General features: G+C 44.2%; 1 protein-coding gene across 3 annotated transcripts in view; it reads right to left on the minus strand.

Annotated features, from left to right (window-relative positions):
* The window catches only part of elmo3 (engulfment and cell motility 3), a 112,598-nt gene that overhangs the window by 45,046 nt on the left and 49,160 nt on the right, over positions 1-18,392 (minus strand). For all 3 annotated transcript variants that reach the window (XM_080187217.1, XM_080187218.1, XM_080187219.1), the window contains exons 6-11: positions 15,628-15,797; positions 12,459-12,558; positions 5,413-5,564; positions 4,739-4,817; positions 3,776-3,826; positions 3,079-3,201 (exon numbers count right to left, since the gene is read on the minus strand). In XM_080187217.1, coding sequence (XP_080043343.1) covers positions 3,079-3,201; positions 3,776-3,826; positions 4,739-4,817; positions 5,413-5,564; positions 12,459-12,558; positions 15,628-15,797 — 675 coding nt within the window. The remainder of the gene's footprint in view (positions 1-3,078; positions 3,202-3,775; positions 3,827-4,738; positions 4,818-5,412; positions 5,565-12,458; positions 12,559-15,627; positions 15,798-18,392) is intronic.

Here is an 18,392-nt window from a genome sequence, read left to right on the forward strand (position 1 = left end):
ATTGAATCTGCTTCTACTGCCCTTGCGAGCAGTGGGTTCCAGGTTACAAAAAATTGCTGCAAAAGTACTTTGTTTTTTATCTCCCCCTCCTTTGTTTCCTCCCCACCCCATAGTTTGTGGATGGTTTGGGGCAGGCAGTACAGCTGAAAAAAAAGGAATGCTCAGTATCTGGCACTGTCAGCACCCAATCCTGTTTCCCTGTCTCCAGTACTCACTGACGTACACTGGATCCCGGTCAATCAATATCTTGATTTTAAAACATTCACCCTGCTTTCTGAATCCCTCCATAGCCTTGTCCATTCCCTATTTCTTTAACCTGTTCCCTCACAACCCTCTGAAGGTATTTGCGTTCCTTGATCCTGGACTCGAAACATTCCAGATTTCAATCATTCTACCACTGATAACCACGCCTTCAGTTTCCCAGAGCCCAAGCTGTTGATTTCTGCTCTTAAACCTCTCCACTTTGATTTAAGACAATCCTTGACCAAGTTTTTGGTCGTCTCAACCAAGGTCATGTTGTATTTTATAGGTAAAGGTAAAGTTGCCATTGTCCCAGATAACCATAGCCTACTTCCCTCTTTGAGGGGGAGAGCTGACTGCTGATGATTTAACCTGAGGATCACCACACCTCAGGCAAGGGGCAAGGTTCGGAAGATGGTGGCTTTCATGAATAACCTATTATTCTATCATGCCTCTGTGAAGTGCTTGGGACATTTTCTGCTATGTAATTCCAGGTTGTTGTTGTACCTAAGCAAAACTCTTTAGCCTGGCTGGCACAGGTAGTCTGCAAAGGTTGAGGAGTCTCGCAATGGTCCTGTTAGTGCCGCTATGGGATAATCTTTTTGAATTTATTTCCTGAGGCTTACTGGAAGCCAAGTGTGCACACACTCATCTCACATTCATCAACAACTTTTCTCATTGGTTGGTTTCATCACATCACCTGGGTAAGGTGGCACTTCCAAATGGGCAGCTGGTCTCCCGCCGTTCATGGCTGTCGGGCCCTGCAGGCCCAGGAAGCCTCAGCTAGCACTAGGAGTTGGGCAACAGCTTCCTGAGGCTGACTCAATTCAGGCACCAGGAGGCCCAGAAATCTGGAGTTAGGAGATCTGGGGAGGAGGCACCTGGCTGCTGTTCTCTCTGAATTGAGTATGCTGGAGCTGAAGTGAGGGCAGTTGAGTTCCCAGTTATCATCTCCTAGGCCCAGAGTCCCTGTCTGCATTGAGTTACCAAATATTATGTAAAGGCTGTTTGTGGGGATTAAACATAGTAGATTCAATGGAGGTTGGAGAAAGACTATCATTGGCGATTACAAATAGTATATATAGCCTGTGGTATATTGAAGTATGTGGATTATATCATTAATATAAGCACTGAAACTGCATGGGCCTGACATGCATCTTCTGCAGTTACAGCATTACCAAATAGAGCTAATTTCTTTCTTCTTAATTATTTGCCTTTGAAAAAAATAACACATTTCTAAAGTTTAATGCAACATATATTCTCAAGAGCTGAGTTCCAACTATAAGATATATTTAGAATAATGATGGTGTTTGACAGAGTGAAGAATCGCAGATGTTTTATCTCGAGGGCAGTCCAAAGATAGGGTCATAAGAAAATCACCAATAAATCTAATAAATTATTTCAGAGAAATGTTTTTATGCATGGAGTAGTGTGGAGCTTGGTAGCTCACAGATCAGCAGAGGCAACTAACATAGATAAGTAACATAGACAATAATTAATATAGATCATTATCATAAATAATTAACAAAGATAAAAATTAACTAAATAATTAACATAGGTTCCTTTCAGATAGAGTGAGATAAACAGCGAGGGTGAAAAGAAGATGAGAATATGCTGATAGGGTTAGATGAAGAGGAGTGAGGGTAGGGTTGCTAACTATTTAGGATTGGCCCCAATCTGTATGGCACTGTTGTGTGTGAACAAAGAACAAAGAGAACAAAGAAAGGTTTAGCGGAGAATCAGGCCCTTCGGCCCTCCAAGCCCATGCTAATCATGATGCCCTCACTAAAGAAATGCTGCTGCTCTTACTCAGTTCATATCTCTCTAATTCCTCCCTATTTGTGTAGCCATCCAGAAGCCTCTTAAATATTGTTAACGTGCCTGCTTCCACCACATCATGTGACCCTGGACATGTAAAGAAAATATTGTTTCCATTTTGTTTTCTTTAAACATTTCTCTGCCAGATATAAAAATATTGAAAATTGGGCAGGGGACAGGGAATTCTCTGGGCCCTCTACCCCTCAGCGGGAATTGTGTTGGCCTGGAGAATCAGACATCGCAGAATGACAGCTTTTGTCAGGGTGTCAGTTCATTGTTGGCACTACTGAAGGAAGTGGCCTGAGGGGTCGGTGGGGTTACTGAGGGGAAGGGTGCCCAAGCGCAGGGAAGTCAGGTCATTTTCATGCATGTGTGGTGTGGGGGGGATGGTGACCAGTTATTTTAGTGGTGGGAGAATCTTTCCCAAGGTGATGGTGGTGCTCTCCTTGTCAGCGAGAGTCACTATTTCCATGTTGTGAGGTTGGGTGCGGAGGGGGGGGGGTTCTCTCTCTGAACGCTCAGGTTGGGGCACCCTTTAAAAGTAATATCCCGATCTTGGATGGTCGGCATGCCTGCTGTTATGCATATTTTTATATGCTGTAGATGGGTGAATCCCATGTGGGAATTGCTGTCAGTGCCAGAGGGAAACACTCTAGTTTTCCCGCTGATGGCAACACTTTGTTTTATTCTCCGGAGAAACGCGCCTGGAAAAATGGCTGTTCGGTTGACAATCAGTCATCCTCTGATTGGATAGAGTCTTTTTGCTTTCCAATTGGTGGAGGAAGGCAGTGTGTCACAAGGATGGATGTTGTTGGTAGAATAATGGCTGGTGTGTGAGAACAAGTCATGTGATGAAACATCTAGAAATACGTGTAACCACAGTTGGCAATGCTAGGTTACACAAACACCATGGACTCGCTAGGCTTGGTTCTCTGCTGTTAAGTTCAACCTCCCACATGTATGCCCCAAGACCCGTAGCTCAAAAGCCTGGCTGCCAATCCCTGGAAAGCACAGATGTACCTGGTTGTAAGGGTCCATTGGAATCCTCATCCTGGGCTCAAGCAGATTGAGGGAAATGGACTGTAGTACGTACAAGTAATGTGCCATCTCATCCCGCATTGTAGCAGAACTTAGGATAATGTTCTATCAGAAAGAAACAAGATGCAACAAATCAGAGCTCCAAGAAAACTGGCTATTCAGATCACTCCCCCAGAGTCCCCATTGTACCATAGGCTCTGCCACTTAAAGTGTAAGCCTGACACGCATTGCTCTTCTTCCATTCCTATTTATCCATAAAAAGGATTCCTCCAGATGACAGAGAGGACACTATTACAAGCTATTGATACAATATGGAGAGCCACCTCAAACCTATAAGGCAGTTAGTTTAATTATATTGTCTGCCTAAAGTACCAGATTAATAAACCTGTTGCTAATCAATCTTCCTGGTATAGTCCCATTCCAATGGTGACAGATAGTTATCTAGCTCCCTGTCCAGTCTTTCACAAGCGTATATTGTCCCTTCTAACAGGACTGTCCAATCCCACGGCCCCTCTGAAACCACTGTCCAATCCTGTAGCACCTCCGATAGGATTGGACAATCCTGTATCTCCTCTGATAGGATTGTCCAATCATATATCCCATGTGTTAAGACTATCTAATCCCTTACCTGCCCTGATAACATTGAGCAGTTTGAGCGATGGATCTGACTGAGCCTTACCTTGAAAACATGCTGCCTGAGATTTCTCTTATTGAGGAACGCCATTGTTTCCTAATCGAGAGAAAGAAATAAACATTGACGATACATGAGGTAGACTTCTGAATGAGAATAAGATTTGTGCTGCAAAATTTGTCAGAATTAAACTATCACACTGCACATTATAAGTTCCAAACTGATGTTATTAACTTCAAGTTGTTTGAAATTCTCCTCTTCCAGCGCTTGGCCCTCCCTCTCCTGCCTCTTGCTGAGGCATCGTTCCAGAGCCCTTTACAGCTCAAAGGACCGTTATCCTCATTTGAGATTATGTAGACAGGCTATCTGACCATGTGTGGCATCACAGCCTGACACACATGTGTACACGCAGTACCACAATACAGGGCGTGGGTGGGAATTGGAGGTATAGCCTCAGTCATGATGGTACTGAATGGCAAAGCAAGCTCAAAGGGCTGAATGGTGTACCCTTGTTCCTGTTTATGTTATGTACCTGTCACCCTGCACCCCCCAATAATAGGACAGTCCAATACCATATGCCCTCTGATAGGATGATCCAGCACTAAGGATTGAATGTGCAATTGGCTCAAGTCCATATGATCAGCACCGTGCTGTCATTCCATGAGGTTTAAGAATGCAGTGATACAAGAAACTGCTGAGTGCTGAGGAAGTGATAGGGCTTGAGCTCCTTGGGCACAAAGCACACCATTCACATTCCAACTCTGACACAGGACAATCTTTCTCTGAATAAATCCAAGTGTCACCTGGTGAGATACAGAGTGAAGCCAACGACCCACTCACCGTCAATATGCCTCAGTACCAACTACACAGCACACTTCTACTCCAGTGATGTGACGTGTTGCCTGCCAACACCAGTTGTTCGAGTGGACTCCAGGCAATATACTGTACTTTGTGTTGAACTGTGCCCACATAGAGAGGGGTCAGTGCCAATGCTATAGTTTGAAATATTACCTTTCTGTCTTCATCCTTTGAACTCAGTAGCAGGGCAATAATCAGAGCCATTGCTTTCGTCTGGATCATTTGGTTTGTCCTGAAAAGCAAAGAAAGGCAGGAATCAACTGTAGAGCAGATACCCAGCAACGCCACCCAACGGGCAGATACCCAGCAACTCCACCCAACGGGCAGATACCCAGCAATGCCACCCAACGGGCAGATACCCAGCAACGCCACCCAACGGGCAGATACCCAGCAATGCCACCCAACGGGCAGATACCCAGCAACGCCACCCAACAGGCAAATACCCAGCAACGCCACCCAACGGGCAGATACCCAGCAACGCCACCCAACGGGCAGCTGTCCGACAGCATCACCCGTCACCTCAGTGTGATGCCCAGATATTGGAGCATTTTATGGATTTTATTCTACTTGACACAAGGCAATAATTGATCATCATTTTCAGGTAGGCCCGAGAGCATTTTAGAAAATAATGGGAAAGGTCATCCATCTACAGCCCTGACATGATCTTTGGAGGGAAAAAAACATGGGTTGTGAATGTCTTTAAGCATACAGGAACAGGTGAATATCAGACAGGTCAGAGAGTTTGAATTTTTATATCTGAATTAGATAAAAATGGGAGCTGGGCCCTGGGGTAGGTGCACTACTGGCCTGGCCTTGCTGTTACTTACACCTGTAGGTGAGAGATGAGCCTGTCCAGAGGAACCTCATTCTTAACCAGTTGGAATAGGTGGTTACTGCTGAGGACCATACTCTCCAGAATGGCCAGGGACAACTGCTGGATCGAAGCATCCATCGCAGACTTGTTCACAAACCCTGCAATCTACACACAAAAGAAGATAGATACATAACAGGTCAACAGGCTAGTCACTTCCAGTGTCTAAGTGTTATCCTTTTAGCTTATTTTATCAAATCAAGGCAAGGAAAATTAATGCCACAGCTGGAACACTGCCCAATTTGAACACCAAATACTAGCATCAACCATGGGGTTAGATATAGAAAAGGCTCCTACTATACTGTTCCCATCAAACACTCCCAGTACAGGTACGCATGGGGTTAGATATAGAGTAAAGCTCCTTCTACACTGTCCCCATCAAACACTCCCAGGACAGGTACAGCATGAGTTAGGTACAGAGTAAAGTTCCCTTTACACTGTCCCCATCAAACACTCCTCATCACAATGGATGTCTCGGTGCTCTACACCAACATCCCCCACGACGATGGCATTGCTGCAACTGCCTGAGTACTCAACACCAACAACTGCCAGTTTCCAGGTGCAATTTTACAACTCATCCACTTTATCCTGGACCACAATGTCTTCACCTTCAACAACCAGTTTTTCATCCAGACACATGGAACAGCCTTGGGAACCAAATTTGCACCTCAATATGCCAACATCTTCATGCACAGGCTCGAACAAGACTTCTTCACCACACAGGACCTTCAACTGATGCTATACACTAGATACATGGATGACATTTTCTTTCTTTGGACACATGGTGAACATCACTGAAACAACTATGTGATGACATCAACAAGTTCCACCCCACCATCAGACTCACCATGGACTATTCTCTGGAATCGGTTGCGTTCTTGGACACACGCATCTCCATCAAGGACGGTCACCTCAGCACCTCACTGTACAGCAAGCCCACAGACAACCTCACAATGCTCCACTTCTCCAGCTTCCACACTAAACACGATAAAGAAGCCATCCCCAAGGACAAGCCCTCCGTGTACACAGGAACTGCTCAGATGAGGAGGATCGTGACAGACACCTCCAGACGCTGAAAGCTGTCCTCATAAGAGCAGGACATGGTGCTCGACTCATCGATCGACAGTTCCGATGTGCCACAGAAAAAAACCGCACCGGCCTCCTCAGAAGACAAACACGGGACACGGTGGACAGAGTACCCTTCGTCATTCAGTACTTCCCCGGAGCGGAGAAGCTACGACATCTTCTCCAGAGTCTTCAACATATCATTGATGAAGATGAACATCTCGCCATAGCCATCCCCACACCCCCACTTCTTGCCTTCAAACAACCGCACAACCTCAAACAGACCATTGTCCGCAGCAAACTACCCACCCTTCAGGAGAACAGTGACCACAACACCTCACAACCCTGCCACAGCAACCTCTGCAAGAGATGCCGGATCATCGACATGGATGACATCATCACACATGAGAATACCATCCACCAGGTACACGGTACATACTCTTGCAACTCAGCCAACGTTGTCTACCTGATGCGCTGCAGGAAAGGATGTCCTGAGGCATGGTACATTGGGGAGACCATGCAGACGCTACAACAATGGATGAATGAACATCGCTCGACAATCACCAGGCAAGGCTGTTCCCTTCCTGTTGGCGAACATTCCAGTGGTCACGGGCATTCGGCCTCTGACCTCTGGGTAAGCATTCTCCAAGGCAGCCTTCGCGACATACAACAGTGCAGAGTCGCTCAGCAGAAACTGATGGCCAAGTTCCGCACACATGAGGACGGTCTCCACAGGGATCTTGGGTTCATGTTGCACTATCTGTAACCCCCATGACTAGCCCAGATTTGCAAAACCTCACTTACCGTACTGTCTGGAGACAATACACATCTTTTTAACCTGTGCTTAATGCCTTTCCACTCACATTATCTGCATCCTTAAGATTTGAATAGCAGGTTAGTTGTAAAGACTCGCATTCTAATCAGTAATTGGTAAACTGTCTGTGCTGTTATATGCTCTGCCTGAGGCCAGAACTCTCCATTCACCTGACGAAGGGACAAACCCCGAAAGCTTGTGAGTTTACTATCAAATAAATTGGTTGGACTTTAACCTGGTGTTGTGAGACTTTTTACTGCGCCCATCAACACTCCCAGGACAGGTACAGCATGGGGTTAGATATAAAGCTCCCTCTACACTGTGCCCATCAAACACTCCCAGGACAGGTAGAGCGTGGGGTTAGATACAGAGTAAAGCTTCCTCTACACTGTTCCCATCAAACACTCCCAGGACAGGTACAGCTTGTGGTTAGATATAGAGTAAAGCTCCTTCTACTTTTTCACAGCTATGATAAGACCATAAGACATAGGAGCAGAAGTAGGCCATCCAGCCCATCGAGTCTGCACTGCCATTCACTGAGATCACGACTGATCTGACATGAAAATTCTCAACTCCACTTTTCCACCTTGTCTCCCCAAGCCTCAATTCCATTACTGATTAAAAATCTGTCTATCTCGGCCTTGAACATACTTAACAACCCATTCTCTATGGTAAAGAATCCCACAGAATCACTATCCTCTGGAAGAAGAAATTCCTCCTCATCGCCCAACTACAAGCACAGAAAGTCCTCTCACTTCATCAGGAGGCTATCTGGTGAGAACGGTTGCTTCTTATTGAATATACCTAAGGCTCAAATTGACAAGTTTTTTTGTCTCTCAGGGAATCATAGGATGAGGGGAGCAGACAGGAAAGTGGAATCGAAGCCTAAGATCAGCCGTGATCATATTGAATGGTGGAGGAGACTCGATGGGTTGTACGGTTTAATCCTGCTCCTATTTATTATGTTCTTATCTTGCTATGTGCGAATCATAACATGAGGGATTATATTCCAAAACTCAGTTAGCTGCTGTGAGGAGCACTGGAGCACCGACTTTATGAAAGGCGTTATTTCAATCCAAATTATTCCATTCAGGATTGTTCTGCTCAAAACATCCTTGGCTCCACAACCTTTTGCAACAACGCAATTACAAACATACAAATTAGTAGCAGGAGTAGGCCACTCAGCCTCTCAAGCCTAGTCCACCATTCAAGGGGGTCAGAGCTGATCTGATTGTAATCTTAACCCCACATTCCTGCCTACTCCAGATAATCTTTCACCTCCCTCTAACCTATCTATCTAGGTTAAAAATATTCAAAGACTCTGCTTCCATTGCCTTTTGAGGAAGAGTCTTTGAGAGAAAAAAATCTCTTCTCATCTGTCTTAAATAGCAACCCATTATTTTTACACAGTGCCCCCTAGTTCTAGAATCACCAATAAGAGGAAACATCCTCTCCATATCCACGCCTCAGGATGTTAAAGCTTTAGATCAAGTCGCCTCTTACTTTTCTAAATTCCAGTGGATAAAAATCTTATAAGACAATCTGTCAATTCCTGGTATTAATTTAGTAAACCTTCTCAGAACTGCTTCTAATACATTTGCAGCTTTTCTTAAATAAGGAGACCAATACTGCACACAATACTCGAGATCTGGTCTCACCAATGCTCTGTATAACTGAAGCATAACTTCCTTACTTTTATACTCAATTCCTCTCACAATAAATGATAATTTCCATTTAGCTTTCTTAATTACTTGCTGTACCTGCATACTAGCCTTTTTTGATTCATGCACTAGGACACCCAGATCCGTCTGCCTCTCAGAGCTCTGCAATCTCTCACTATTTAAATAATAAGCTTCTCTTTTATCCTTCCCTTCAAAATGGAGAATTCACATTTGCTAACATTATACTCCATCTGCCAGATCTTTGCCCACTCACTTAATCTATCGATGTCCCTTCGTAGTCTCCTCATAGTTTCCTCACAATTTACTTCCCATCTATCTTTATGTCATCAATAAATTTCACAACCACACTTCAGTCTCTTCATCCAAGTCATTTAAATAAATTGTAAACAGTTGAAGTATTGATCCCTGTTGCACACCACTTGTAATATCCTGCGAACCAGAAAAAAGCCCATTTATGCCAGCTCTGTTTCCTGATAGCCAGCCAATCTTCCATCTATGCCAATATGATACGCCCTACCCCATGCATTTTTATTTTTCATAATAACCTTTGATGTGATACTTCATCAAATATTTTCTGGAAATCTAAGTACAGTCAATCCACTGGTTCCTCTTTATCCACAGCACATGACTCCTTCAAAGAACTCCAACAAATTGGTTAAACATAATTTCCCTTTCACAAAACCATATTGACTCTGCCTGATTAACTTGAATGTTTTAAAGTGCTCTGCTATAACATCTGTAATAATAGCTTCTAACATTTTCCCTACGATAGATGTTAGGCTAATTGGTCTTTAGTTTCTTGCTTTCCTTCTTCCTCACTTTTTGAAGAAGGGGTTGCATTCATTATTTTCCAATCTAATGGAATATTAATCTGGGGAATTTTGGAAAATTAAAACCAATGGATCAACTATTTCACCAGCCACTTTTTTAAAGACATTTTTAAGAAGTCCATCCGAATCCAGGGATTTGTCAGCCCACAGCCCCAACAATTTGCTCAATAAAACTTCCCTGATGTATGCAATTTTTCTAAGTTCTTCCCTTCCACTTCCTGATTTACAGCTATTTCTGGGATGTTACTTGTAGCCACTGGGTGAAGACCGATGCAAAATACCTGTTCAATTCATCCTACATCATCTGATTTTTATTATTAATTCCCCAGACTCACTTTCTATAGAACCAATACTCACTTTGTTAACTCTTTTTTAAATTTAAGTATCTTTAGAAACTTGTACTTTTTGTCATTATTAACGGGCTAGCTTTCTCTCATGCTCTAGAGTTTTCCCTCCTTATTAATCTTTTTGTCATTCTTTACTGTTCTTCATATTCTTTCCAATCTTTTGACTGCTGTCATCTTTGCGCAGTTATATGCTTTTTCTTTAAGTTCAATATTGCCTTTAACTTTTTTAGTTAACCACAGACAATGGGCATTTCCCTAGGAATTTTTCTTTCTCATTGTAATGCGTTTATTCTGTGGATTCTGAAATATCCCTTTAAATAGCTGCCCCTCAATCTCTATAGATCTATCTGTTAAGCAGATTTGCCAGTTCACTTTAGCTAGCTCTGAGTTCATGCCCTTACTTAAGTTTAAAAAACTAGTCTCGGATGCACTCTTCTCTCCCTCAAACTGAATGCAAAATTCAATCATATTATGATCGCTGCTACGTAAGAATGCCTTCACTCAGAGGTTATCAATTAACTCTACCTCATTGCACAATACCAGGTTTAGTTTAGCCTGCCCACTGGTTGGTTCCAGAATGTGCTGTTGTCAGAAACTATTCTGAAAACATTTTCTGAATGCCTTATCTATGCTACCTTTGCCCATCTGATTTTTCAATCCATATGGTGACTAAAATCCTCCATAATTATCGCCATATCTTTCTGACAAGCTGTCATAATCTCTTCTTTTATATTTTAATCTTCTGTTAAATTCAGCGACTTTTCTGCTCCTGAGCCATCGATTAGAGCATGGAGGGAATGAAGCAGTGTGCAGTACTGGGCAGCGATTTCCTGTATATGTATGTACATAGGCACGTGCACACGCATGTGCATGTATACATGCATGCACACGCACACACATGGAAGACTACTGTGAAGTATATTCAGAGACTTGTGTAATTTTTAAATCTAGGAGACATTTAGAGACAACACTCATTTTTAAGAGTGTAAGAACCTTATTTACAGGAGTTTCAAAATATCTTTGCAATTACAGATGTCTGCATTCATAATAACAGCTCAGCTTCCAACAGCTTCTGTCTTGTCTGTTTATTTTGCTCTGAATCCACACCCAGGCTTGAACAATCAAGGATAGTGCGCATGGATAAACTACCAGATCTGTGAACTTAAACACAGAACCCAATACCACACAGTGGGGAAGACTGGTTGTGTTGCTCCCCGTGGTCAAATCGATTCCCAGTCTCAACATGTACATGATGAGTGTTCCCATGGATGGGCTGATATTCCAGTGCCAAGAGTCATGCCAAAATAAAGGGTCAGGACTGCTAGCTGAGGTCAGTTTCCTCAGTACAGACCAGGCCTTGATGGCGCACCTAGTCAGCACGGCTCAGGGTCACAATATGATGCCCAGCACACCTCTACTTTCTCAGGAAGTTAAGGAAATTTGGCATGTCCACTACAACTTCCACCAATTTTTACAGGTGCACCATAGAAAGCATTCTTTCTGGATGTATCACAGCTTGTATTGGCTCCTGCTCTGACCAAGACCGCAAACAACTACAAAGGGTTGTGAACGATGCCCAGTCCATCACACAAAGCCAGCTTCCCAAGCACTGACTCCATCTACACTTCCCGCTCTCTCGGAAAAACAGCCACCATAATTAAGGACCCCATGCACATCAGATATTCTCTCTTCCACCTTCTTCCATCAGGAAAAAGATAAAAGTCTAAGATCACGTACCAACCAACTCAAGAACAGCTTCTTCCCAGTTGTCATTGGACTTTTGAATGGACCAACTTTATATTAAGTCGATCTTTCGCAACACCGTAGCTATGACTGTAACACTACATTGAGCACTCTCGCCTTTCCTTCTCCCCCATGTACTCTATGAACAGTATGTTTTGTCTGTATTGCGGACAAGAAACAGTAATTTTCGCTGTATGCCAATATATGTGACAATAATAAATCAAATCAAATCAGTTGGTATCAATGGGGCTCTTTGACTGACCAGAATGTTAGAAGGTGGGCAAAATGGTGTTTTGGCAGCGCTGAATCAGGCTGCCCGGTGGCTCCACTGAGAGCTGGCATGTTCCCTGTCTTACAGAGCTTCTCTTTGTGGAGTGAGTTTATTGACGTGCTCACAGCTCTCCTCACACTCAGCCCAGTGTTGCTGCTGTGGCCTATTTCCACTTGCTTAGAGACAACCTCCATCACCTGTTTCTCTTTATCTTAACAATGAAATTGACGTGACGTTAACAGAATCCAACCTTCTTAATGAAGACGTGGGTGAGGGTTTCCCAGGAAACGACCCCGTGTTCCATCAACTCAATGAATGCATTCAGGGTGTGGGCCAAACTCTCGCCAGTGCTGGAAAACATAGGAAACAACCAGATTGGCTCAGCTCAGCAAAGGCAGGAGAAAAAGAGTGGGTCAGACAGATCGAAATACAGATACAAAATCAGGAATCTCACAGGAAAGAAAGAAGATGCAATTTTTGACATCCCAAAGCTCTTTTTCAATTTCAATGTTCTGTCATAATGTCGGACACACAGCAGCCTATTTAAATACAAGTAACACAAACAGCAATGTGACAAATTGCTTTTTCTACCGATATGGGTTAAGGGATATTTATTATCCCGTGTAATAATTACACCAGGAGAATGTCCCTTTCCTTCAGCATAGGAAGCTTTAGCATAAGAAGCAGTGGGTGGCACAGTGGCACACTGGTCACTGCTGCCTCACAGTGCCAGGGACCCGGATTCAATTCCCAGCTTGTCTATGTGGAGTTTGCACATTCTCCCCATGCCTGCTGGGTTTCCTCCCGATTTCCTCCCACACCCCAAAGATGCGCAGGTTAGGTGGTTTGGCCACGCCAAATTGCCCCTTAATATCAGGGGGCCTAGCTAAGTGCATGGGGTTATGTGGATAGGCCCTGGATGGGATTGTGGTCAGTGCAGAATCGAAAGGCCTCCTTCTGCACTGTAGGGTTCTATGATCCTTTTATATCCATGAAAGGGAGCAAACTGGACCTTGGTTTTAATGTTTCATTTGAAAGACAGCATATGTAGCACTCCCTCATCATTGTACTGAGCCATCTGCCCAGATTATGTACTCAGGTCCCCGGGGCAAGATTTGAACCCACAACCTTCTGTCTCAGAAAAGAGAGCACTGCTCGCTGAGCTGACACTTAGATGATCAATGTGTTGGTTCGGTACATTCTTCTACTTATGCACTCAGGCAGAACAGGACAGCACCTTGATCCAAAGCAAAATGCAGTCAACATTTCCCAACAATGTTTCCTGACCCAGCAGCACAACATCACCCTCTGCTGCCCAAGGCGAGTATTTCAGTTCATCCACAGAATCCACCTGCCACTCCCCAGTTCACTGCTGCACTGTGGATATTTGACAGAAATCAACTTTCTGCCGCAGGTTCAAAGATAGGGTTCGGAGCTGAAACGACAGTGGGTGACTCAGCTTCAAATGGCCAGTCGCTCAAATCCTGGGATTATCTGAAAGTTGATGGCATGGTAGCACAGTGTAGCTGCTGCCTCACAGTGCCAGGGACCCGGGTTTGATTCCTGGCTTAGGTCACTGTCTGTGTGGAGTTTGCATGTTCACCCCATGTCTGCGTGAGTTTCCTCCAGGTGCTCCGGTTTCCTCCCGCAGTCTGAAGATGTGCAGGTTAGGTGGATTGGCCATGCTAAATTGCCCCTTTGTGTCAGAGGGACCAGCTAGGGTGAATGCATGGTGTTATGGGGTCGGGCCTGGGTCGGATTGTAGTTTGTGCAGACTCGATAGCCAAATAGTCTCCTTCTGCACTGTAGGATTCTATGACTGTAACCTACAACCCTCTGACTTCGAGGAACAATGTTACTGAATAATCAAATCTGGAAATTTGAAGCTCAAAATACAGATGTGGTACTGAGGAGCACAATGATTTGGGGGCTGCGTGATGACTTTTTTATACAGCAGCTAGTAATTGCTTAGTAATTGCTTAGCAATAAACAGAGACGGGACATTACTTTTTGACTCAATAGCTGTGTGTAATTTACAGGCAGTTACTCTCATCAGATTGTATCAAAGACCTGTAAAGAGGGAACACAGCTTACTGTCTTGTCTATTTAACCACTTTGTGAACTAACTATAAGGTATGGTGTAACTCAAATGGCATAGACAAAAGAAATCTGTTCTGGTGTTCAGGCTCTGCACAAATCTCCTCCCAGCCCTACCTCGTCCTATCGACAAGCCTTTCTCCTCCTTTCTGCCTCATGGACTATTCCAGCTTCCCCTTAAATCCATCCACAGTAACATTGTTTACCTGTGGAGAGCTCCATCTTTTAGCCATTCCTCCAGATAAAGAAGTTTATTCTGAATTATTGAGTATTTTACACTCAAGATGCTTGGTCTGGAATCACCTGCAGATGGAAACCTCTCTATTTCAAATCTTTAAAGCCTGACAAAATTTTAATGATTTTTATCACATCACCTCTGGGCCTTCTCTTTCCTGTGGAAAAGAATCCCAGTCTATCCAATCAAACCAACTTCCACAGCTATCTGTTACTGTTTATTCTTGATGACTTGGACAACCTGTGGATAAGGAAGTTGGGTTTTGGGTGTGACTGAGCCTGAAGTCAGGTGGTTGTGTAATTCAGAGAAACTGATGGGGTTAACCCGTGATCATGATAACCTTGCCTACAAAGTCTTATTCCAGGAAAAGGCTGCCAAGTGTTTGCCTATGAGAGCTGGTTTGGGCCTGTGAAAAATAGATCCAAATTTGAAACAGGCCCTTTTGCCATTTTAAACGTAAAAGTTCACGAGCAAATAGGCTCATGGAGGACTTTTGCTCCTTGCGTTGCCCCCAGTGACACCTCCTCAGCAATAATATGTCTTCCTGACATGATAACCTCATGTGCTAAATTAAATTGCGCTCAACCTGGGCAGGATACGATAGTTGTCGGTGTTAGCGATGGCTCAGAGGATAGCTCGCTTGCTTTGGAAGCACAAGGTCATGGGTTCAAGCCCCATTGAACAGGCTTGGCGCTGACTTTAGGCCAACATCTGATTGTGGTACTGAGGATGTGCTGCATCTCAAAGGTACTGTCTCTCAGAGGAGCCATTAAAGCAAAGTCCTGTCTGCTCACCCAGGCGGATGAACAATTTCACAAGGACAGCAGAATCTCCCTGGTGTCCTTAACCAATTCTGTAGCCAACATCGATAAAACAGACGGTGTGGTCATTATCACATTGTTGTCGTGGGAGCTTGCTATGCACAAATTGCCGTCATACTTCCTACCTTACAACAGCCAATGAGCTTCAAACAGTACACCATTGGGTGCCAAAATCTTGAGGATGTCAGAAACGATATAAATAAAAGTCCTCTTCCTTTCCCTGTTCTGTGGACACTGATCTTCATGGAGCCAAGCTCCTTACTCACTCATTGCCATTCTCCACGATGCGGACCAGCACAGCGATCCCGTCCTTACTGATGAATTCCTGGGCGAAGGTGATGTCCTTGGAGAGAACGGCCAGTCCCTTCAGTGATTCTGAGCGCACGTCATGGTTAGGGCTTTGGATGCCAGTGTAGAGATTCTCAGCCTCTCGACCCTGGCACAGGAAGAGAAACAGATGAAGAGGCAATTTCTATAAATCAGCTGGGGGTTTCAGGATTATAGAGGGAGCAAGGATATATATATATATATATATGTATCTCTCTCTCCACATACATATATGTGTGTGTGTGTCTGTGTGTATGCATATGTGCACATGTGCCTGTGTCAGTATGTGTGTGCGGGTGTGTGTGCACATGCAGATATGTGCATGTGTGAGAGATTGTGGGTATATACACACACACATACACATATGGGTATATGTGTCTGTGTGTGCATGTGTATAAGTGGGTGTGTATATGTGTGCATGTGTGTCTGTGTATCAGTGTGTACATGTGTGCGCGTGTAAGTGTGTGCACATGCATGTACGTGTGTGAGAGCATTTGTTTGTAGGTGTGTGTCGATGTGTGTGCACGTGTTGGTGTGTGCGTGTGCGCATGTATGTGTACACACTCAGTGTGTACATGTGCATATGTATGCACACGTGTGCAGGTGTGTGTGTACGTGTGTTTGTGTTGATGTTTGTGTATGTGAGTGTGCAAGAGTGTGCGTGTATCTATAGAACAACACATTTTATTTGGTCCTTTGCATCTCTGCTTCTCTCTGATGCAGCTCTTCACTAAGACCACTGTCCCTACTACACAATTTTTTAGTTCATCTTTTTCAGTCACTTACCCATTTTCCTTTTAAAACCTATCCCAGATTCCAGTCGCAGTTCGAGGTGTAGCATTCTGTGTCCTAACACTCCATTATATAGAACAGAATCTCTCCTTACTTTGCTCCTCATTTTGTGGTTACAAATAATTTTACCAAAACGTTGCCAAACATTGCTTTAAGATAAAATAAAATGGCTCAAGACCTTATGAGTACAGCTGCCTTCAGAAGCAAAGCTGCCTTAGTCATGATTAGTTTTGAAAAGACAATGGTAGAAAGAGGATTGATCCAATGATTGGGCATCAGGGAAGTACCTTGAGCAGACACCAGGAGGCTCACTCAGGGCATTAACAGGGCCCTGTGCTCAGGGCATTCTTCAAGGTAAGCGTTCTCCAGGGCAGCCTTCATGACACACAACGCAGAGTCGCTGAGCAGAGACTGATAGCCAAGTTCCGCACACATGAGGACGGCCTCAACCCGGATCTTGGGTTCATGGCGCACCATCTGTAACCCCCACAACTTGCCTGGGCTTGCAAAATCTCACTAACTGTCCTGTCTGGAGACAACACACATCTCTTTAACCTGTGCTTGACGCTCTCTCCACTCACATTGTCTGTACCTTTAAGGCTTAGTTACCTGTAAAGACTCACATTCCAACCATTATTTTGTAAATTGAGTTTGTGCCTTGATATGCCCTGATTGTGAACAGAACTCCCACTCACCTGATGAAGGGGCAGTGCTCTGAAAGCTAGTGGCTTTTGCTACCAAATAAACCTGTTGGACTTTAACCTGGTGTTGTGAGACTCCTTACTGTGTTCACCCCAGTCCAACATCGGCATCTCCACCTCAGGGTATTAACTGGGCCCTTTGCTCAGACCTGTCGTTGGCAGGGGAGAGGCCATATTGTAGTCAGGGGCTTCTCCTGAAGAGAAGGCAGCTGGTGGAGAAGATCACCATGGGAAATACCCCCCACACATAGCCAGTTCATCAGAGTCCCACCCATCAGCTGCTGGAAAAAGTGAGCAAGTTGGGAAAAGTGGAGATTACATTGCAGAGTGGACATGGATAGCTGCAGTGACTCAAAAACCCATCAGAAAGCAGCCACAACAACCAGTCAGTGAGAGTGTGAGGAGGACACCATATTAGTGGTGAATAACCCATCAACTATCCTCCTCCCAAACAAGCACCCACAGCGATAATTTGACTTTTCTCCTTGTTGACAGGACAAACACATTTTCATTAAGTCTCTCCTCAATCTCAGTGGCTACAAAGAGCAGATAACAACAACCTGCATTGATATATCACTTCTAACATACATAGCAGGTGCTTCACAGGAGCTTTAACAAACGCCAACCAACATAAGGAGATATAAGGACAGATGACTATGAGGTATAGAATGTAGTAAGGAAGGCCAATGGAATCTTGGCATTCATTTCTAATGGATGAGAGTATCAAAGTAGGGAAGCTCTGTTGGAATTGTATAGTAAGAAGCCTCACAACACCAGGTTAAAGTCCAACAGGTTTATTTGGTGTCACGAGTTTTCGGAGCGCTGCTCCTTCATTAGGTGAGTGGCCCTGATGAAGAAGCAGCACTCTGAAAGCTCGTATTGCAGAATGTCAAACAAGCAGAAACATCTGCTCTATGCCTACCCTGTCAGCCCCTTTTAGCATCTTATATTATAGAGTCATAGAAGTTTAGGGCATGGAAACAGGCCCTTTGGCCCAACTTGACCATGCCGCCCTTTAGTTTAAACAGAGAAAGAGGGAAAACAAGACAGAGATTGGGAGGGATGAGGTTGGAAACGAGGAATGGAGATTTAAAATGAGTCAAGCCTCAATAGGCCTCTAAATCAACTAGGTCTCAATAGGCCTCTAAATCAACTAGGTCTCAATAGGCTTCTAAATTAGCCAGGCTTCAAAAGGCCTCAAAAACAGCTGG

Source organism: Carcharhinus amblyrhynchos, chromosome 4 (genome assembly GCF_965287045.1).
Source record: "Carcharhinus amblyrhynchos chromosome 4, sCarAmb.v2.hapA, whole genome shotgun sequence".
Taxonomy (NCBI): domain Eukaryota; kingdom Metazoa; phylum Chordata; class Chondrichthyes; order Carcharhiniformes; family Carcharhinidae; genus Carcharhinus; species Carcharhinus amblyrhynchos.